General features: G+C 32.3%; 2 protein-coding genes across 2 annotated transcripts in view; one reads left to right on the top strand and one right to left on the bottom strand.

The window, feature by feature from the left end:
- Positions 1 to 18,586, top strand: part of LOC149901787 (putative peptidoglycan muropeptide transporter SLC46) — a 36,461-nt gene extending 17,875 nt beyond the window's left edge. Inside the window, exons 2-5 of the mRNA XM_090110760.1 lie at positions 1,426 to 1,527; positions 4,544 to 4,765; positions 13,471 to 13,627; positions 18,344 to 18,586. Coding sequence (XP_089966886.1) covers positions 1,426 to 1,527; positions 4,544 to 4,765; positions 13,471 to 13,627; positions 18,344 to 18,431 — 569 coding nt within the window. The 3' untranslated portion in view covers positions 18,432 to 18,586. The remainder of the gene's footprint in view (positions 1 to 1,425; positions 1,528 to 4,543; positions 4,766 to 13,470; positions 13,628 to 18,343) is intronic.
- An 897-nt stretch (positions 18,587 to 19,483) lies between these two features.
- Positions 19,484 to 22,886, bottom strand: LOC149901786 (uncharacterized). Its single transcript, XM_090111245.1, has 3 exons — positions 21,941 to 22,886; positions 21,447 to 21,580; positions 19,484 to 20,609 (listed from the first exon to the last, which is right to left on the bottom strand). Exons 1-3 carry the CDS (start codon positions 22,756 to 22,758, stop codon positions 20,443 to 20,445), a joined length of 1,119 nt encoding a protein of 372 aa, XP_089967371.1. The 5' UTR covers positions 22,759 to 22,886; the 3' UTR covers positions 19,484 to 20,442.
- Between the last annotated feature and the right edge of the window lie 461 nt (positions 22,887 to 23,347).

Below are 23,347 nucleotides of genomic sequence, written 5' to 3'. Positions count from 1 at the left end.
TGAGGTTATGTGAAAAAATTGTTAATACAAAAGTTGTAGATCCTTTTATTACCTACAACTTTGCCATTGAACTTTTTTCCGTAGGACTTGTAGTTTTGTCGGAAATCGAGAGAGACCATTTTTTTCTCTTAAAAGCTCCCCCCTCCCACTTCCCGAACTCGGATTGACCGTAATTTATTTTTCCTTACATTTTTATCATATTCCCCTCCTTTTATAATGGGTTTCATCCGACTGCGATTTTTTTTTGTTTCAAAAATTATCTACTCTAGTCTAAATTACATATTATGAAATAAGAATAAAAAGATTATATAATGTGGTAAAAACAAGTAGGTAAGTATCTACCACGTGGTTATCATAAAAGTCAGCCACAATTCGATGTCCCATAAGCCACAATAGCTGAGATACAATGCCCATGAGCAAGAACAATGGAAATCATAGAAAATAATGATATTTATAGTCTGATTATTATTACAATTTTCCAGTCAATTAAAATTGCTTCTAGCAGTACTAGATGACAAACTTATCGTTTACAATGTTCTTCATACGATACGATAAAATATAGCAAATTCAAATAAAAAATCTTTTATAAGAGCATTGGCACATTATCTAAATTCCGATATAACTACATACTATGATTCATTGTTTATCGCTGTAACCACCCCGGCTTGCAAGTTACTTATTGCAAATTACAAGCCTGTTGATTAAATACGTTTCGTTCTAATAGTTTTGGTTAAATAACCTACTGCTCTTGTTAATTAGGGTTACACATACATGACCCATATTATCTTCTGTTAGAGTATTTTCCTTCGACTAATAGATCGAAATCTCTAATAAACATGGCCTATTTGTTATTATCTGACGACCTTTAGCTGCATTAGCTGCGCTCCGCGGTTTCACCCGCGTGGCTCCGCTCCTGTTGGTCTTAGCGTGATGATATATAGCCTATAATAGCCTTCTTCGATAAATGGGCTATCTAACACCGAAAGAATTTTTCAAATTGGACCAGTAGTTCCTGAGATTAGCGCGTTCAATCAATCAAACAAACAAACTTTTCAGCTTTCTAATATTATTATAGTAGTTATATAGTATAGATTATTTTGAATCTAAACAATTTAAAAGTGCTAACGGGAATAAGGTTTCCGTTTTTTGAACAATCCGTATTTCTTGTAAAATGATTGTTTTATGGAACACCAATTCTGGGAAGTGGGTGATGTGGCCTGTGATGCATAATGTTTGCAGATTGGCGATTGGCGACGCTCAGCCAGTGACGATTGTCATAGATGCTTCTGATTTAGTTTTATAGTGCTCAAATTTTTCATAAATTAGAATTATTTTTAAAGCGAAAGACGTGGCTTCGACTTCCTCCAAGTGATCCATTTTTTTCTATTATTTTAAATAATTCTAATAGATATTTCATTTCGTTAGGTGAGGCACAGATGACGTACTGGTTTACACGCTACAAGTTCAAATTCACCGAAGTCGACTACAGTTTGTTCCTAACATACTCCGTCCTTGTGGGCACTGTTGGTAAGTTTTATATCCATTTTATTTATAGGCATAAGTGTTATTTATTTATTTATTATGAAGTACATAGCCATTTTGATTTGTGAATATTATAATAATTTAGTTTGCATTTATTTATCATATTTATTTCGCTTGATTTTCGATTCAGGTTTTATGCAAAATAAATGAGTATGATCGACATTTAGGAAATATTAGATAAATACTAAGTTTATAAGTCTAACAAGTTTGTTTATTAGGAAGTATTAAAATGTTGGAAATATAGGAAAAGAATAATACTATCATGAATACCAAATATGAATCACTACGTAGACGACATTATTACGCGTAATTTGATTGAAAGATGCGTAATATTATCAACATTACCTACTAGGAAATTGTAATCAAAAGTAAACCAACCACGTTTACTTTCCACTTATTGTGCACTGATTCAATTAAGGTATACGCCTTTTAAAATATGTTTCATATTAATAATACAGATGCTTACATACAGATATAAAAAAAAAGATCTTTTTAATGTAACGTTCAGTTTAGTTCAGCTAGAAATGTTCTTCAAATCTTGATTAATGACGTTGAGGCTTCAAAATACTTATAAAGAGAGTATGAAAGATGTATGGTGTTATCGGGGATAGACAAATTGGTATGGGAATATGTGCCTTCAAAATTGACGATCGAGGCTTATTCCACTTGTGTTATTCCAAATAATAAATCTTACTTCAATAAGATTTCTTCTAGAAGCACTTTTTTTTTACCACCGATTCGGAAAGCAGTATCGATGGAGAAGAACCAGCAAGAAACTCCTAGTTGCTCTTTTAAATCATGTCAGTATGTATTACAATTTAAATTAACAAAATATGTAACTGCATATAATATCATTATAGTTTGATTATACCTATGCCAAAGAACTAATAATATCACACGCTTTGATAGTCTGTAAAATGAGTTTAAATAAAGTGCTAGACTTTACAAAACAGCAGATAGTAAGTCATCATTAAATATTTAATGCAAGTAATTCTTGGCACGCGAAAGCGTGCTAGAGAAACAATTAATTAACTAGTTTTTACTTTGTTTCAACAATAAATACCTTTACCGAGAGTCAGCCAATAAAATATAGATTCAGGAAAATTAAGACCTTTACAATGCAATGAGGTGAATATCATGAATATGACAATGAAAATAACAATTTTACTCGACGCAATTGAAATAAATGAATATATATCTCCTTTTTATTCGTTTTACAAAATTATAGAGAATCGGCTGTTATAAAAAACATTGCAAAATCAGTATGTTTTTGTTGATTTGTCTGTTTACATTACGTTTTTGTGAGAATAACTAAGTGCAATGTTACGTTCTTATTTACATTTGGAAATGGTAATAATTAAGTCTTGTTTTTCATTAAATACCAATCTCTATAAGGCCACTACTTAAAAAGTGGACTTGCAATTTAGGCAATTTGTCAGTAATTATCTGGATACAAAACTTATATTGGAATTTTATAATTCGTGTTCCTTATAAAAATATATATTTAAGGTGCACACATTTTGCGTAGTTGTTAGATACGTTTATCAGATTCTTCCTTCGTAATATTTGTTTGCAATGTGTACATTATTTTGACTAGTAATGTTTTTATGTTTACTATGTAAACATTGCTTAATACTATATAACATGACGACGGAAGTGGCGATTAATTGCTCAAAGAAATAATTAGATTTTATCAGTAGTGTGCATACTGCTTTAAATTGTGTAAACATAGAGACAGCGTGTGAATTTTGATTGAATTAAAATTCCTGAAACAGGTATTAAAATATAGAGTTTATTGACATACATATCCATACTAATATTATAAATGCGAAAGTAACTCTGTCTGTCTGTCTGTCTGTTACTCAATCACGCCTCAACTACTGAACCAATTTGCATGAAATTTGGTATAGAGATATTTTGATACCCGAGAAAGGACATAGGCTACTTTTTACCCCGGAATATAGGAAAGGTTTCATCCCGGAAATTCCACGGGAACGGGAACTATGTGGGTTTTTCTTTGACAGCGCGGGCGAAGCCGCAGGTGGAAAGCTAGTTATGATATATATCTTGATTTGAATCTATAATATCGATATTCTTTGTTTTAGTTTTCTTTCTTTAATTGTTTGTGTTTTCTCAGACACTATATTATTTAAGTACACGTGGTAATTTCGTTTCTTCAAAGGAACTCATCAGCCATACTCAGTAGGATTATTTTTACGGTCCAAGTGTAAAACCCAAGAACTAATTATTGTCCAAAATATATGTCTGACATTGTAAATGAGTTGCATTTAGTGGAATAGGTATCTTAAAACAAATTGAATATATTTTGTCGATTAAGAATCTATTTACAGAATTGCATCTACCTATCTATTTAAATATAGACATATAGACTTGGACATGCAAGACAGTATAGAAAAAGATTAAACAGTTAATACCCTGTTGTCTACGATTTGGGAAAACGATATCCTAATAAACATCTAAAAGTAAGAGTAATACTGCTAACATTAGTTCTTATAACAGGCAACAAATAATCTTAATGGACTAGTAATTTACTTTGATATTTGCGAAGGAAAATATCTCAATAATTATTTGGAGTATTGTGACAAGTTTGTTTGAGTAGTTAGTATGTATTAACAAAAATATCGAATTTACCAATATTGATAGAGATACTAGTAGAGCCCACGGCACGACATTTAACATCGAGAAATTTTCGATAATGAATTATTATTATCTATTAAAATATACCTTTCAAATTTAACCGTGACTTAATACGAACCAAGCAAAATAGCCTTATCTATTTTGCCTGGACCAAATGCCAATAACATAGTTGATTTCGATATCATTGTTAATGTACAAAGGCGATAGTTTGAACTTTGACCTGACAAAATGTACGACTTGCTACAATCAGTTCATTATAATAGACAAAGCTCATTTAGGTTATCCAGAACGTTTCTGTAGAGGAATAGTACTGAGTTAGATACTAAAAGGCAATTTTCCGCAGGTTCCTTCATAACTATATACCTCTTCAGTAAGAGATGGAACATAGAAGATAGCATCATTGGGATGGTTGCGTGTGTGAGCAGAATTGCAGCCAGCGTGGTGTACGCTATGGCCCCCTCGAGGACCGTGTACTTCCTCGGTCCAGTCTTGGACATGTTCAGCGCGGCAGGAGCTACGTCACTACGATCTATTGCCACTAAATTAGTCAATGCCGATGAAGTTGGTAAGTTTCGCCATATATTTATGTTAGCTACAGTTAGCGGAGTCGTACCTACATATATTAAAAGTCTATAAAGTAATCCAGGGCACAATTTTGCTCAGTGCCAAATTTGCACAATCGATGAGCCGTTTATGTGTGAAATAATGACAAACATTCATCCATTAACCTTGATAAATTTTCGCGTTTGTTGCGTTTATACCTAAAGTAGGATGATACATACTCAGTGGTACCTACACAATAAATGTCAGAATAGCATATACAAAGAAAATGGCAGCCAATAACTATTTTGTATACAGAATTTAAAATTTCACTTTTTTATTAAATTGTAATGACTTAAAGAAAATATGTGGTGTTTATAAAATTGCCTGCTATACATATAATCCTACCAAACACGATCTGATATATTTGTTTGGAGTCGTATCGTCTGATTCAAACGTTACGTTGCAATCAGACGAAACGACCTTCAATATTGCACTGAACTCTTGTTTTGATGCATTGCAATTGCAGCTGCTGTTTCAGTAGCAGAAAATCAAGAAATTCGATGTATTACAAGAAAATAGGGCATGTGAATAGCGTGTAATATCTTTTGTCGGGTTTGGATTTGTCACATCGGATTATTACAGTGAGATCACGTGATGATTGATGAACAAGTATATTCGATACTATACAAATTGTTACCAATTTTTAGTTACTACTAGCGGTCCACCCCGGCTTCGCCCGTGGTACATAATATTTACGTTTTCTCTACATAAGAACCATCCTCGTACTTCAAGGAATATAATAAAAAAAGAATTATCGAAATCGGTTCAGCCGTTCTCGAGTTATGCGCTTACCAACACATTTTGCGATTCATTTGTATATATAAGAAGATATATATACCCAAGATGAAACTTTCCAGGAAAAATTGACCTTATCAATATATTCAATTTCCATTGTGGAAATGGTGTTGAAAGCTCAGAAATTTTAAAGGGATACTTGAATTCTTCACTTTGATTCATTATCACTGTTTATTTCATTTCAGTTCAAATTGACAAGAATCAATTATCATGTGCTAGTTTCATTAGGTTGCTTTTAAAACCGATCGGAATTATGCAATGGCGCACGCGATCAAGTATTTTAGTTTTTCATTAATGAGTCGATTTATAAATACTTACCTATTTAAGTGTTGCATGATCATGCTTCCAAATCAAATTAAATTAGCATTATCGTCTATGATATTGTTTACAAGCGTTTAGTCAAACGTTTCAACAAAGAACCGACGATATAATAGTAATGACCTAGCTGTAATTGCTTAATCATCTATGTGGTATGAGACTTGCACCTAGTGAATCATTTTATATCCATATTTCATATCCTAATAAAATCACAAAGAAATAAAACAAATCATTCATACTTTAAAAAAAATCCACCTCAAACGCGAGTCCATTTTCTGCTAAGAAAACAAAATTTTGTTCTACTAATACCTATTATAAGTGCGAAAGTATGTGAGGATGTGTATGTGTGTGTTTGTTACTCTTTCACGCAAATACTACTGAACCGATTATAATGAAATAAAGCACACATATAGAGGGTAACTTGGATTAACACACAGGATAGGTTTTATACCGGAAATCCCACGGGAACGGGAACTATGCTGGTTTTTCGTTGAAAACGCGGGCTAAGCCGCGGGCGGAAGCTAGTAGGTATTTAAATTTTTTTGCAATATTTTCTTATTTCTATCCAAAAGACATATTATGCTAAATATAATATTATCGATTATTTGCTGTAAAAAATAAGTACATAATTACGTTTTAATGAAGTAACTAGTTACTTAGTTTCAAGGATTTTATAAATTTATACTGTTTGAATAGCGCCAGAATTCAGTAGGTATAAGTTTATTCAATAGGAAGTCGTATATATATTACTTCATAAAGCGAAAGACCAGTTTCAGTGAACTATAAAAAATTTCATTAACACCTTAGCAAATAACATTTTCCAATCCGATGACTAACAAGTACAAATAAAAGTGTAAACACTGATTTACAGCAGATTCTAAGAACTGTCGATAGGTATTAAATGCCGATTTTAACAGTGAATAAAGAAAATTAAATATATCCGACTTCAAAAAAGGGGGATTCCCTCTAGTCCACGAACCAATAAGAGGTTAAGGTATATAGACTTTTATTCCTATAAATAAAACATAGCCCATTGGCATTCATCTTAGATCTCGGCGAATATAAATTCATTCATTCTTATGCATTCGGGACGCTGACAATTCAATTGTTTTTACGCGAATCAATTCTGTTTTAATGTAAATGTATATAATTGTAATTATTAGTCCTCGATGGCCAGCGAGCGTCAATCTCTCTTTTGCGCAAGTGAAGTAACGACTCACCTACAAAAGTTACGTTTATTATTGGCTGGTTATTAGTCGCGGTGGTTTGCTTACTTATTTACTAGCTTACGAACCGCAGCTTTGCTCGTGTATTCAAAGGAAATTACCATAGCAATCAGATATTTTATTCCAGTAAAAGTAGTCTATGTCACTCTCTATCTCTAATCGCTTCGTTGCGACCTGAGCATGAAGAATCAATGAACAAACACACATTCGTATGTATAATAGGTATGAGGACTATTAGGAAGGATCACACGTCTTATTTGTAATTGAATCACTATAAATCTCTTGCGAGGTACGATCGTTCGACTGATGAAACTCTAGATCATGCATTATATTGCTGTATTCTATTCGATAAAACTAACTAGTACATTCTATGTAGACTACTGAGTCTCATTCGTCAATAACATTGATATTTTTCTTGTAAATAGTATGACTTGTTTGAAAATTTCAGACATAACATACCTACCTACATTACAATATACACATACATTTAATATATCCCACGCTCCTGAATGTCGCTTCCTGCAAACATTTAGCAATGTTACACTTATATTCATAGAGCAATTACACCATAACCGATATAAAACTAGTCCTAAATGAGGTGTTGCCAGTCGAAAATTTCTAGAACGTTCCATAATATAGATTCCACAATTATGAGTAACTAAGTTGGCAATTTTAACATCTCAATTTATTTCCACAATAAATCGATAACGTAAAAAGCGTAAACACACGTGTTTAGTTTGTTATATGACGCACGGGAAACACTTTTATGTCGTACGAGCGAATACCTACTCATTTGTCAAATTATTTTAGTGTAGAGCATTATTTCGTTATTCTTAGATTCTATGCGATATTCTAATACTGAACAAAACTGAATACGAGTTTTCGTTTACACTAAAAGATCACGAAAGAATGCTCTTGCTCTAGCTCTATGTTCGTTGGATGTACCTAAATGCACCAGTTAAACAGTGAGTTGATTTTTTTTGAACATCATTATACTTATATACATACTTGTATTTTCCGAACTTATTAAATGCGAAGTTAATTCATAAAGTTATTGTATTTGGCATAAATAAGAAAATCAATTTCCGTTATTTTTTTATATTTTACGCATGGAATTATTTAATCTGTACCTACCTGCAATATTAGGCGATACATAACATTTTTTATTGATATGAACTAACTAGATTGCTTCGCTTCGTTTGCACAGAAAATAAAACAAAAAATAAGTCGTTAACCGTAACCAGTTAAGTTAGACCGTTAAGTATATCCAATGCTATTAAATGTTGGTAACTTCATCAAAATCCCTATAATTTCTCTACATGACAATCGATAGGCAAATCTTATTTTGATCTGAATAACATTTTTTCTGTATAAGCAGCGGCCGTATTAATAAGTATGTAGAGATTGTCTAATCTAAAAATGAACGCCCCTCCACTGTGTTTACGCTCACATTCAAAGTACGTGTATAGACGCAATACACACAAATTGGTCTGCCTCATTGGTCGTTCAGTCCTCCAGTCCAATCCATGCCCGAACGACAGGACCAGTTGGCCAACTAGTGCATAAATGACGCGATGCACGACAGAACGGACGTGTCATTCCGTACATAGCGCGCTCTCCCCGCCATACAATGCTAGGCACCTGAACTGATCGCCCGATTAGTTGACAAATCAGTGCGCGAGACAGTCAAAGTTTGCAGTAGAATCGCCGCGCGCACACATATAAAGTGGTTCAATAATTATTTGTCCTCACACATTGAAACAATTAAGTTTAGTGGAGGGGCGTTCATTTTTAGATTAGACAATCTCTACCTCTTATTTCCAGACATGATTACACCGTGAATTGTACTGATGACTGTCAAATTCATATTATTGATCGCAATAACCAGTCATGGTTTATCACGCTATTATATGAATTTGACAGTCAGTTCAATTCACGGCGTAAACTGAATGGATTAAGAGGTCATAATATTACGGCCCCAGGTATAACGAAAATTCTAGATACAATCCTGCCTAAGAAGAATGCAAACCAAAGCTAAAATGAGTTCATCTTGTTCCAAATTATACTGGAAGTACAATTAAATGCACGCTATCAAAATAAATTTATAAATACAATATTTGTGAACTGTGTTCTAAATTATTATCAGTCCTGCGACGGACTAATTTTGCAAATTTTCAATCGACTTTAAAAAAAGGAGGTTCTTAATTCGACTGTAGTTTTTTTTGGTTTGTTACTTCAGAACTTTCGACTTTGTGAACCGATTTGATGATTATTTTTTAATTGAAGACTGGTGCGTTCCGGTTGGCTCTATTAAATTTTGTCTAGTTCTGACAATTTAAAGGTAGTTTAGTTTTTGTTTAAAAATAATTATCCTTTATGTCAGAAAAGCTTAATGTCCAGAAATATTCATTGAAAAATCTAAAATAGTCCGGGATACATCGCCCATTTTTGCAAGTGATTACTATCAAGCTAATTTTTCGTGAGTAGCTTTATTTTGATGAGATGCCCAATAATTTCATGTACAAAACTCTCGATTGTGGTAGCTACCAGAGGAAACAAGGATAAAATATGTTAATGTAGGGTAGACTGGGTACGGTTGAAACGATTTCACTTAAAACGACTATAACTTTGCTTTTTATAACCCGAGCGATGAAAAAAATATGTTAAATTAAAGAGCATGTATCTGTCTACTAATAGGCACTGTGGTTTTAGTTCCCGATGTATTATTTTAAACAGTAGATCAAATTAAAAAAATAAATCCGATTTGTTTCAACCGTCCCCATACCAGGGACGGTTGAAACAGTGATTAGGGTCAGTTGAAAAATATGCGAATAATACAAAATATAGTATTAAAATATGTTTTATTGATTTTTTATTTTAAATCTAACAATAATTAAGTAACTCTTTTACAATAAGGTCTGCTCTCTCAATATGGTGACATACAAACAAGACAGAAGTACCTACTCCTCATCTTCTGATGATATCTCCTCTGTACATTTTTCTTTTTTGCTTTTATGGTGTTTCTTTTACATTTTCCTCCATCAAATTTCTTCCATTTTCCTCTATCCAATCGCTTCTTCACTTGCTTAGCTCTTATTCGTTTCAATATTAATTCTTGCTCTTTTCTTATCTCTTCCTTATCTGGTGTGTCAGTGTAAATAGTAGACTTTCTGATTTTTCGCCTTCTATTATTATACCTTCTATTGTTATATCCTCTATTATATCCCATTTTTTGATTTTCTTGCTCGCCAGAGTCATCTCGCATTCGAATTTACCATAGAAGCGAATAATCGTGCTTCTCTGCTACTTATCGCAATCATTTTCCGGTTTTCACCTCCTCATATGCGTCTTTGTACTTCGGTAAGTCTATTTGTCTTCCCGAAATCTCTCTTACACGTACTATCGGCATCTAAAAAAACAAAAAATAATTGAAACAATGTTTCAACCGTACCCAAAAAAAATGTTTCAACCGTCCCCAACTCCTACTTTTGGTAAAATACAGTTATAGTAATTGTAACAACAATGATACACAAAAACTATTCACAATGTCATATTCCACAAGATTCACTTCAAACAAAAACGCACACTTAATACTGTCACTTAAATAGAAACGCCAATAATTTTAAAAATCTCCAAGCAAAAATACTTACTTTTGGTCATAAAAACACAATAGGGTCTTATAAAATCAGCTGAAGCGCGTGGAGATCGACGCAACATTGTGGTTCGTGTTTAGAACAGTTGTGTGCTTCATTTTCCCCTTGGAACCCTAACCCCCCCACCAACGGTTTGCGAGATATTCGTGTTGTTTCAACCGTCCTTTGTTTCAATCGTACCCAGTCTACCCTAATGTTTTTTTTTGTTCAATCTCAAGATAATTATCTAAATTATTCGAAAAAATATTTGTCCTACAAAATCTATGGTTTGATCAAAGAGTCCCCCTTTCCAATGTGTATCGATAACGAAGTCATCATAAATGATTACTAACCAGCTGATTTTTTTATTTTCACTTATTTAATACTTATATAATCCAACAGACATATTGTCCTACAAATTGCGTAATAAATATTTGAGAACCATCAAATCAAAAATTTTTATCCTTGTTACCTCTGTAAGCTACCACAATCGAGAGTTTCGTACATGAAATTATTGGGCATCTCATCAAAATAAAGCTACTCACGAAAAATTTGCTTGATAGTAATCACTTGCAAAAATGGGCGATGTATCCCGGACTAAAATATATTGTTCTCTTCAAGAATCTTTTGTGTGACGTGTTAAAAGCGACTCTTCAGACGACGACAAACACTTTGATCTAAAGTTATGAATGTCGTTGTTTGACCTAACGCCTGGCTTATAAAAATATGGATTTTTTTTTATTTTACAATGTTTATTTACTATATTATACGTATACTCTAGATGTTAAACTAACAATACGTACGTACGTACGTACTAACTATATTCGTATAAGTAATAGATACAAGTAAGAAAAAGAGCAAATCATTAGCAACTGTTTCGAATCATATCTATTTCATAATAAGGATAATATTATATTACTAGTTCTTAAGATTTTCAAAGGATTGTTGATCACGATGGCACGGGAAAATATACTCACTCAACTCAGTGTAGAGAATCAGACATTAAAAAAAAATAATATTGCTATTAAGATGCTGAAAATTAAACTATGTATTTATATAGGTACATATTTAAATCGACGAAAAGTTAAACAGATATGCATCGTAGAAATAACATAAGAAAGATATAGAGAAATAATTATTGGTGACTGTTATACACATAAACGAATCTCCATATTTTTTGTTATTTTAAGTCCCTGTGTATTTTTTTGTGTTTACCAAAAAAAATCTAATTGGAATAGAGAGTTTTACTGCAGTCATTGTTATAATTCCGTTCTAATGGAAACATTTTGATATTGTTATTTATAAACTGAGGAAAAGCGTAAAAATTCTTAAAGAACAATGTAAATACGATTACGAAACGAAACCTTGATATATATATTCCATCTCTCGTTATCAATATTAACTAATTACACGGCTATTGTTTGATATTCTAAATTGGTATAGTTTGCTCGCTTGCTTTGTTGATTATCCAAACAATATATTTAATAACATTATGTATTGTTATAACAAAGAGCTATGAAAAATATCCGTATAATTTGTCCTTTGCGAGTAAAGTACCAAGTTGTTTGAAAATTTGAATACCAATATAGTTAATACCTACCTAATTAGTTGATTTGAGAAAGGAAAAGTACCTACCACGTGTAGACAGGTACATTTATCTTTACAACAATAATTTGAGTAAAATTATGCGGGCTACTCACATACCTGCAGCAGGGGCGATATTGGAATTGCACACTTAATTGGCTCCTTAATTGTGATGTGTAAAGGCAAGTAGGGGGCATTAGAGAACAGCTGAAATTGCTCCGACCGCGCGCTGTGCAACCGAGATTGTCCCTACGGTTGGTGTGTGAGTAGCCCGCTTTATGTGCACATTTTGTCAATAATATCACAATAATATTTTCGCTAATAATTAGATCAGTTAGTATTGATTTTGACGCAAGATGTTTCAGAACTATTCAATTTGCATCCGTTAAAAATGTCTAGAAAATGCAATCCGAGACGCTCAGACAGTAAGATATACTTGGATGACCTTCGTCTATGATCAATCCTCCTTTATGTAAAACTTTATATAACTTTAAGGTTCAGAAATTTATTGACGACCCAACATCCTGGCTCGTCTATAACCTATTAGATGTTACAATAAGAGCATTTTTTTATGTTTTCAATATAAATAATTAAATAAAACCAACCAAGCCTAATTTATTGAACACTCTACTGAGAGAAGTATTCACAGTAAATATACTTAATTCTAAGTAAGTGAACAGATGAGTCAGTAATTTTAAATTTTCGGCGAAGTTTCCAACCTAAATCTTAAAAACCGTAATATCACATGATATCACTAAACATAGCCAAGGACAATTTCATTGAGGCAATACTTTTAAATAAATTACCTATTAACTTAGATCCTTGCGTGTAACAGACACGACGTCAGACACGCAGACAGCCATAAGAAACAAACAACAGAATTTCAAACTAAAGCTCTTAAAACAACATAAATACGACTCTATTCTTTTGGAAATGTGTATGTACATATTTAAGGTAGATTCGTATATTAATTGTAAATTGTTTATATTTCTCGAAGATCTCATCCCTTCGCGTTGATATCTCTCAATTAAGACTACACCATCCTGCCCACAACTATCATACTTTTGAATCCTATACCATCTAACGGCTAACCTATAAATCATCTATTACAGGTAAAACGAGCTCTCTAATCAGCATATCAGAGGCTTTGGTTCCTGTCATATACTCGCCCGTGTACAGCAAGGTGTACCTCAGCACGTTGTCAACGTTCGCGGGAGCTTTCTATCTCATCAGCGCCAGTTTGGCTGTTCCCGCTATTCTTATATATTTGTAAGTATATAACTATAAAATAAATATCTACACTAACCGATCATATTAAAGGGAAAATGTGTAGATTGGTTACCACATTCGATTTTCAAAAACGGCACACTTAGAGCGTATGCGCACTATGCGGGTAGCCGCATTGCGGGTAGCCGTCCGGCTGACCGCAAACACAATTATGTACGTAATATTCATTTCTATGCGCACTGTGCGGTCTGCGGTTACGTACATAATTGTGCTTGCGGTCAGCCGGACGGCTACCCGCAATGCGGCTACCCGCATAGTGCGTATAGGCTCTTAAGCACATATGATTACCCGTCAAAGTGAGGTGGAATATTGTGATTGGAAAAGAGACAATTGATGGAAAATGTATCTCATTAGCCGATTTTAGACTAAATGCAATTACAAACAATTCAATTGAATTTTGATATTCTTACTTCCCTACCTATGGCGTGAAACGTACCTAACACAAATGCGTCACACAAATCACATTCGTCTAGTTTATTGTAGAATGTTATACAATGTATTCAGTTTTAAAGAATCGAACAATAACACTTGTAAATGCATACTTCCACGTTGCCGGTTCTCGTTGTTTGAATGGCATTTCAACATTATCGCAAAAAATATACTTGCGGTCAACGCTATCTTGCCCTTCTAACGATTTCTATTGGCAGCCGACCTTGAACTGTTAGAAAATGTGCTATTTCTGAAATTTTAAGAATTACTATAATCGACCTTCTAACGGCCCTATTTTGAGACAGTTTTTTACTTTTATTCCTTACAACTATTACGATTGGTCGTTCATTTGTAGTGTTGAAATTAATTTCATGTTGAATGAAGTAATATTTTTTACTAGTTTCTTTTTAAGAAATCGTTAAAGGGCATGTTGGTATGTTTTTGTAAAAAAAATTTTATATAAACAGGGCCTTTGCCAGATTTTACCAATGTTGCCATATCGAATAAAAATAAAATAAAAAAGCACTCAGTAACGAGATACAGTACCTAATGATGTTAAGTAGTTCAGCTAATTATAAGATTTTAGTTAATTTTATGGTGTAAATTTTACACTGATAGTGACATAATATTCCATAATTCGTTTGTGTTACCTATAGGCTATAAGTTATAAGTTATAACCATCGTATAAATGGTACAAATATAACATAATATTTAATTATGTGCTTTCAAGAATAAGGATTCCATCTCAATTCATCAATGTTCTCGTTTTATTATGGTACGGGAGCTATTAACGTTGAAAAAGAAGTCATTTTAGTATAGCTGGTTTTTTGATATATTGTTCCTCTAGCTATTTCGGTTAGAGTCCGCGCAGTCTGGCTGGCCGGAGTGGTTGCGTTCAGTAGTGCGCATCTTATCTGCACAGGAAATTATCCTTAATTTAAAGTCATTTTTTAACACGTTCACTGCGGCACCTAAAATGCCAAACTTACCGTTGTTGCGGCATGTCTTCCATACTTCACATCGGCAAGTTCACCACTGTGCGTCATGAGCCATTTTTATCACATCGCACCTTCTGACTTTGAAGGTTAATAATTTCTTGAAATTTCAAGATATTTCAAAATTTTTTTTTTCAGATAATAGTATATATAGTCTAGTATATACCGCATGAATAGCTTTGAGTTTGACCGAATAGTTTAAAAGATATGAGGGAAAATGTAAACCCCTGATTTTGTGAAAAATTATTTGCCATCCCGCACTGCGTTGATACGGCATGTTTACAGTAATAGCGATGGGAAACACTGTAAAATAAATCATCGATATCGATATAAATCAATTTTGTATATTTCAGTCTGTTTGTTAACAGATAACGAGATCGTCGCTACAAAAAAAAAACACATATAAAACAAGGTACTTGATAGAGTACTATCAGGAAATTGTTCAGTAACTTTTGTTTTAATTTGTTCAGTAACTTTTGTTTTAATGTTTTATATTATTTTCACAACTGTCATCACATTTTTGCGTTTATGCTACGAAATAAAAGAAAGTAAAAAAACTAAAGCCTTTAAGGTATCATTGTCATTTAAAAAAACTCAAAAGAAAAGTGCTTCGGTCCTGGTGCATCACTATGCGAGACTGACACGCGGCGCGCTCGCAGTACAGTGCGGCATGAGGTGCTTGTCCATGGCAAAATATTTGACATGCCGCACACAAAAGAAACGGTTTCTTTTCTATGCGTTGGTCCAATATTTTGCCATACGATTTTTAAACGAAATTGAGTCCTACTTCAAACTGTGATCACAAAAATATATTTGTCTCTTTTCTAGTCATTGATTAACATATAAAAAACCTCGCCGCACCACGATGAAAACTGCGATTTTGGGCGCCGCACTGTGGTGTAGTCGCTGATGGCCCGATACTGGACATGCCGCAGTGAACGTGTTAACGCGTAATTTTTAAACTTTTGCCTTTAGATAGATCCATCAATCATAATTTTTTTATTGCAAGACGTTTTTTTCGTTGTTAAATAGGTGCCAGACGCAATTTTTAATTTCGTTTTTATAAAAAATTCAAATTATTTTAGAATGTCTGTAAATTTCATATTATGTTCTTCAAACATAATATAATCTAAAATTAATTAGCCAGACGCTAATTCGATTGTTAAGTATTAAAAAATGAGTATAAATAAAAAAAAGTAATGAAGCATGCAGCTCATCAGCTAGTGTATTTTAATTATGCGACAGGAAATAATTGCAAGAATACAATATTATTTACACTTGTTCTTATAAATTAAAAAGTTAAAATGAAAAAAAAAAACATAAAAGTGAAAAATAAATTAAAGTTACCATACATTAAAAAGAATGGAATAAAAACTATATCAATGAAGGTTAAACAATTACATTGTTAAATTTAAAAAGCCATCTTCATAATCATCATCATCATCATCTTCCCTCTCACTGTCAGAATTATTTATGTTATCGTCTAAGCCGTCTAAGGAATTGTTATTGTTTTCCAATATTCCATTATCTGTAACAAAAAAAATAATAATTCATTTATTCAAAGAAAAAAGATTTGTTCGTTATAATATAATAATTTAGTTTTTCTTGATTAATGTTCTATTCAATACTTACTTTGAATAATAACATCTACAACTGTGGAAGGTGATTGCTCTCCCTCAAACCAAACAAAATCGTATTTATCTTTGTTGATGGTCCAACCAGAACTGGAGATAAAGCTGTCGGTTGTTTTTGGTGTGCATTTCTCCATAGCTTAGTCACATAGCGAACCCTTAATAAATGTTGAAACAATTCAGCTTTACAGGGTGGTAAACTGGAAGAGTCGAAGTTTCGAAATTTTTTTGCAAAGTTTTCTTCAGATTTTTTACACTTGAAAGTACTTGAAAACAGATGAAATCGAACATCATTAATATTACAACAATTTTGGACACCGTACATTTGACAAATAAATTTCTCAAGGGTTATAAAGGTACTTTTCACTATTTCTTCATCATCGGTAATTATATTTTGAAAAGCTAGTTGATATTCGTTCGATTTTTCCAATATTTTAAAAGGTCTGACTTTGCCTTTTCTAAAAAATGCTGGTGTGTAATCACACCCGGTGATCGCGTGGAAGCATGGCAAAGATTTACATATAGCTAGTATACTAGCGGTCCGCCCCGGCTTCACCCGTGGTACCTACATGTTTAAACTATCCTATCTCTCAAGTTGGATCGAACTGCACATGGTGTGCGAATTTTATTATAATCGGTTAAATGGTTTAGGAGTCCATTGAGGACAAACATTGTGACACGAGATTTATATATATATATATTTTAGTATCAGCATCGCATCTGTGCGAAGCCAGGGCGGGTCGCTAGTTGAGTAATAAAAAAAATTGTTTTGTATAGAAGATTGTTGATGTACCCTAATAGTTTATTTTTTACCTAAGGAATAAAATGTACCAATGGAAGGTACTTATTCCCACAACACAGGGAATCCTAGAGTAGGAACAATTCAATTTCTATGCATCTTATATTTTCGAAAAAAAAAAAGTTATTGTTTATTGTTATTTAATTTTCGCGGCCAACCCTTTCTATCTGTCTTGCACTTTAAACTATCTCTCCATATACACAATCATCAAATTGTTATACTTACCTACTTTCACTACGTTTTTATTTGTACATATTTAATACTTAACAATCGAATTAGCGTCTGGCTAATTAATTTTAGATTATATTATGTTTGAAGAACATAATATGAAATTTACAGACATTCTAAAATAATTTGAATTTTTTATAAAAACGAAATTAAAAATTGCGTCTGGCACCTATTTAACAACGAAAAAAACGTCTTGCAATAAAAAAATTATGATTGATGGATCTATCTAAACGCAAAAGTTTAAAAATTACGCGTTAAAAAATGACTTTAAATTAAGGATAATTTCCTGTGCAGATAAGATGCGCACTACTGAACGCAACCACTCCGGCCAGCCAGACTGCGCGGACTCTAACCGAAATAGCTAGAGGAACAATATATCAAAAAACCAACTATACTAAAATTCTCACTTGTCAACGTTGGTAGCTCCTATACGATTATGCGCGCGATATCTTTTTTGTTTTATTTTCTTTGTGCTTTTAATTTTTAAACTGACTCTTTCAATGACAATTTTGTTCAATCATTCTTTGATGTCATCATTTTATCGCCTTTGTATATCTTTTGCTAGTTACCACCTGATGGTAAAAAAATTATAAAATATTATTATTATATATTTCAGATCACTGTTTATCATACGCCGAAAAGAGACTGAGATGGAGCAGGCCGCAGCCACTAAACCTAAGGATAACGAAGTTACAAGATTTTAGCGAATTTATATAAATTATAAATATATTATTACCGATAGTTATTAAATTAATAATATTATATAACTAATGTATTTATTGTTAAGTTTTATTAATAATGTTACCTATCTACAATGTACCTATTGGAAAATCTCAATAAAGTTAATGTTTGTATTGAAGGAGTTGTTTTCCTTTATTCCATACCTTAATATTATTATTTTTTTATTTCAATGATAGGTAGGTACTAGATTTGAGGTTCTTGTCCGATTGACCAGCTCGCTTGCTCGTTTAACTTATTACCTTTTTAAAATGCCAGCAAGCGACATTCGACAACATGGACACGTAGTATTAGTGACAAGCACTAAGCACTAAGCACTTAGTTACTAATCACGAGTAAACCAGCCTTTATGCGTGTGTATCAATTTTTTGTCTACAAGATTTTCTTCATTGATAAGGACATTGGCCTCTTAAAGCTAGACCGTAGACGAAGACTTATAGTTTTTTTCATTGCCATTACGGACCAAATTCAAGTTGACGATAACAACTAATCTCACTTGGTTTAGGAAAAAAAATACTATATTCCTAAAGAAATAAGTTCAGAAAATACTAATTGGACGAAATGAAACAACTACCTAAATAGTTATACAAATTATGAACGGTTAATGACTAATGAGTAATATAATTTGATAAGGAAATTTCAATGTAAGATCTTATATTAATATTACATCAAATAATATAGTTAACTTTATTTATTTAAAAAATGTACCTACTACCTAGTGAATCATAATATGACAGCAAAGATATTATATGCTTTCTCTATCATCCCTCCAACAAAAATAAGTTAATTTAGCCCTCATTCTTCTTTACAAATAGTAAAAGTACCTATAGACTATAGGCAAATCATACTTGAAGACAAATGTACTGTTTAAAGTAATAAGTGTAAAACCTGATTGCAATAAGAGGCTCAAATCTTTGACATGTGACAAAAATTGGCCAAAAACTGTTAGGATGAGGTTAGGATAATACTTTACTATAGAGTATAGACTATAGTATTATATCTAAAGCGTGTCTGTCGAATGTTTAAATAACTTTTAAACGATAACCTTTCATTGTCGTCTTCTTCCTGATATATGTAATATTGAGAGCAACAGACTCTACTGATACAACTTAGTAACAACACAGATAAAAATATATAATACTATAATAGATAATAATAAACAATTCGCTAAATATAAGTTTTCATATAGCGCCATCTAGCCAAACAATGCAGTAACAGGTATGTTTCTTACTGAACAATGAACTTTGAAAACCTGCTAAATTATTGTTTATTTAAGAAGTTAATATCACGATTTCTTCCACCTTCTACTTATAATATAAACGCTAAAATTTTATTAAAAATGTATGAATTTATTAATGTTTTTTTTTTCACGCGAATACCACTGAACAGATTTTGATGATACTTTGTGTTGACATCAATGACTCTATTATACTAGTAGACGCGGCATACGCCAACATCATTGCACTAAAAAACAGCGTAATTAATACATACCTACTTACTAACGCATTATCACCAATACAGTTGTTCTCTCTTTCACTCTAACGCACGAGACATAATACATGTCTCACTCGTGTAATTCGTAATAACAACTGCCGATTAAAATATAAAAAGAACGTCCAGCCACGACGCTGAATGGTGCGTGACTAAGTGAAACTCGGGCACTTAGCTGAGTTTTTTCTTGCCAAAATAGAGAGCGGGTAATGTATCTAGCTTTTTTATATATCATAGGTTGACATAGCTTATGTACCAGAATAACATAAATTATATATATTATAGTTATACTTCCTTTAAGAAATATTTACCCGCGTGAAAACGTGTAGTACAGAGAATACATGTTTAAAAGTATTTTAAAAAGGTTTAATTAAGAAAAGTAACCAAAAACCACATTCTACATTAAAAATACTTTATTATATCTACAAATACAAATCTACTTACAAATATACAATATCTACAGTAACATTTGTTAAAATATAATACTTAAAACTTGAGTTTGAAGTCTGTTTTGGCTGGTACTGTTTTATCTGCATCTTTCCTTCCAATTAATATGTTTATAAATTGACTCTGAAGGTATGTTGGTAATGTTATGCCCAAAACTTCACAATTTCGCAGGATCTCTGTGCACCCTCTAATGTCCTTGTTTTTTACTGAAAATTTTAGTAAAAATTAAATATTACCAACAAATATCTTAAAACTGATATCTCCCGGGTAGAATAAAATCTATACTTAATATTATAAAGCTGGAGAATTTGTTTGTTTGAACGCGCTCATCTTGGGAACTACTGGTCCAATTTGAAAATTCTATCAGTGTTAGATAGACCATTTATCGAGGAAGGCTAGGCTATAATATCAAAGACCACTTGAGTGGAGCACTTCGGGTGAAACCGCGGAGCGCAACTAGTGTAATATATTTTGAAATAGTACATTATTTCTTAAAATACATAATTTACCTAATGTAATTTTCATGCAAATTACATTGTTAAAAAATGTAAATTTCCATTCAACGAGCCTAGTTTTCACAACAAATTAATTAATATGGATGTTTTTTACTAAAAAACTGCACTTCTTGTCTGATAATTTCCCTTCATAAATAAAAATAACTTCCCCAATGAGAAATGGCACTTCTTTTTAATTTAATTTGAATAGTAAATAAAATAAATATTCAGGACAATTTTCACACACGACAAGGTCTGATCCCATACTAATCTTTCGCTTGTGTTATGGATACCAGATGGCTAATAAACATACATATATAATAATTTTTAAATAAATACTTATATAGATAATTAACACCCAGACGCAGAGCAAACATCTATCTTCATCTCACAAATATTTGCCCCAGGTGGGAATCAAACCCACAACCAGTGGTTTGGGAGGCAGGGTCACTACCAAGCCAACCGGTAACTTAAATAGTAAAATAAAAGCGTGATTGATAGACGTTAATGATTACCATCATAGAAGAGAACTGCATTAATTATACATACATTTAAAGTTGAAGTAAATCTGTAAAACTTGGGTATATTCAGCCATCATATGATATTTGAGCAACGTCTGTAGGAGTCTTGTTACAGCATCCTCATTATATTCCTTTAATGCAGCCAGGCAAAATGTTCCTGCCCTGAAAAAATAAATTATAAAAGTAAAATATTTGTAGTTAACAATTTCGAAGAGCATTCTTTCGTGATCTTTTGGTGTAAATGCAAACTTGTATTCAGTGTTGTTCAGTATTAGGACATTGCATAGAATCATTTCAAACGTACTAAGAACAATAAAATAATGCTCAACACATGTTTACGCTAAAAGAATTTGACAAAGTTTTTGACAAATTTGACATAGTGGGGTAAGAACAAGCATTTGCTTGTTTGATGCAAGTGCACCGTACTACATTGAACCATCAGAGAAATAATTTTAATATTGAAAAATGTCTTCAATTTTGGAATAATCAGAATAAATAGAAAATGACAAAATTAATACTAACATCTCTCTCATAATTTTTTGAAGGCTTTCAGATGTTTCCAATAGTTCATTAGCCAGCATTTGATCTGAAAACCAGTCACTCTTCCAGCACACATGCCAAAGACACACGAGCGGGTAACTATCATTCCATTTCTCACTTAACTCTAGAACATATTTCTTAAAAGTAACCATTGATGCCTCCGACCTGTTCATAACAGAATCATGAATTAATTCTTTCAATATTATTCTGTAGAATGCCCTCAAATTTGTATACTTTCTATATGCATTATCTAAAATAGAGAGACCTTTTTGCGAATTCCCTTTCAGACATTGAGCTTTAGCAGAATAATGTAAAAATTCTCCATTTTTTTCATATAACAGAGGTATCACTTTAGATGTATATATTCTCAGATGCTCAACTGCTTCAACCTTTCCACTAAAACTGTAATCCCTGAAAAGCTTTTTTATAACATCTTTTCCTATTATAACTTTCTTATTCTGGCTTTCACTTATATATTGCAGTAATTCCTTATCTTTGTTTAGTTTATGAAGTTCTAGCAGCATGTTGTCTAATTCTTGTGCTGATAATTTTGTTAAATCAACAGAATTTTTATTTTCAGCAACAGTGAAGTGTCTTCTTGTAACATCATTCATAACGTTACTTGCTGGTCTTAATGTTCTTGAGTCATCTTTCGTGTGACTATCTGATATTATATGATAAGAAAACGCGTCTAGGCTACCATATACAGTACTATAATGATTAAAGGTATATCTCTGTATTATTTTTTGAGCATAGCACAGAAGACGGTAATGTCTAAAATATAACCGTAAGTTTTGCATATTGAATGTGAACGGAGACCTTCTCCAATAGCAGGGAATTTAATTATGAGCCCTCTTTGATATTAACCACATAATTAATAAAATTTGATCAAATTAATAAAAAATAAAAACAAGAATCCACTTTTCAATTTGTTGACATTCACTGAGACTGACATTAGTGATGTGACATTTTGTCGATTTGTCATTACTTGCATAAATTTTTAAACCTAAAAAAGGTAAAACAAAATTATTATTTTTAATGTTATAATTAAAATTTAAAAGGTATTAATTATTCATATATTAATTTGATAAATTGTTAAATAAAAAGTGAAAAATATAACTAAATTAATATAAGCGCCATCTATTGATATTTATCACAATTGCTGTATGTTTTATTTTTACTACTCAACACTAGGTGGCGCTGATATAAAATATCTCAAAATTTTTGTTTCTACTCTTTAATAATAGAGGGCACCATGAGAGTTGTAACTATGAATTAATAATTTTTGTTTTGTAAAATTCACAAAATATAACCGGATAGACGTAAACGCGAGTCTCTCACTTGTATGCAAACATTTTTAATACAGTGTAGTGGCGAAGGATATTATAT

The sequence above is a fragment of the Colias eurytheme genome, chromosome 16 (assembly GCF_061535395.1).
Source record: "Colias eurytheme isolate Ceu_HAF_F1 chromosome 16, ilColEury1 Martin Lab GWU primary, whole genome shotgun sequence".
NCBI lineage: Eukaryota > Metazoa > Arthropoda > Insecta > Lepidoptera > Pieridae > Colias > Colias eurytheme.
This window is presented reverse-complemented; position numbering and strand designations above follow the sequence as displayed.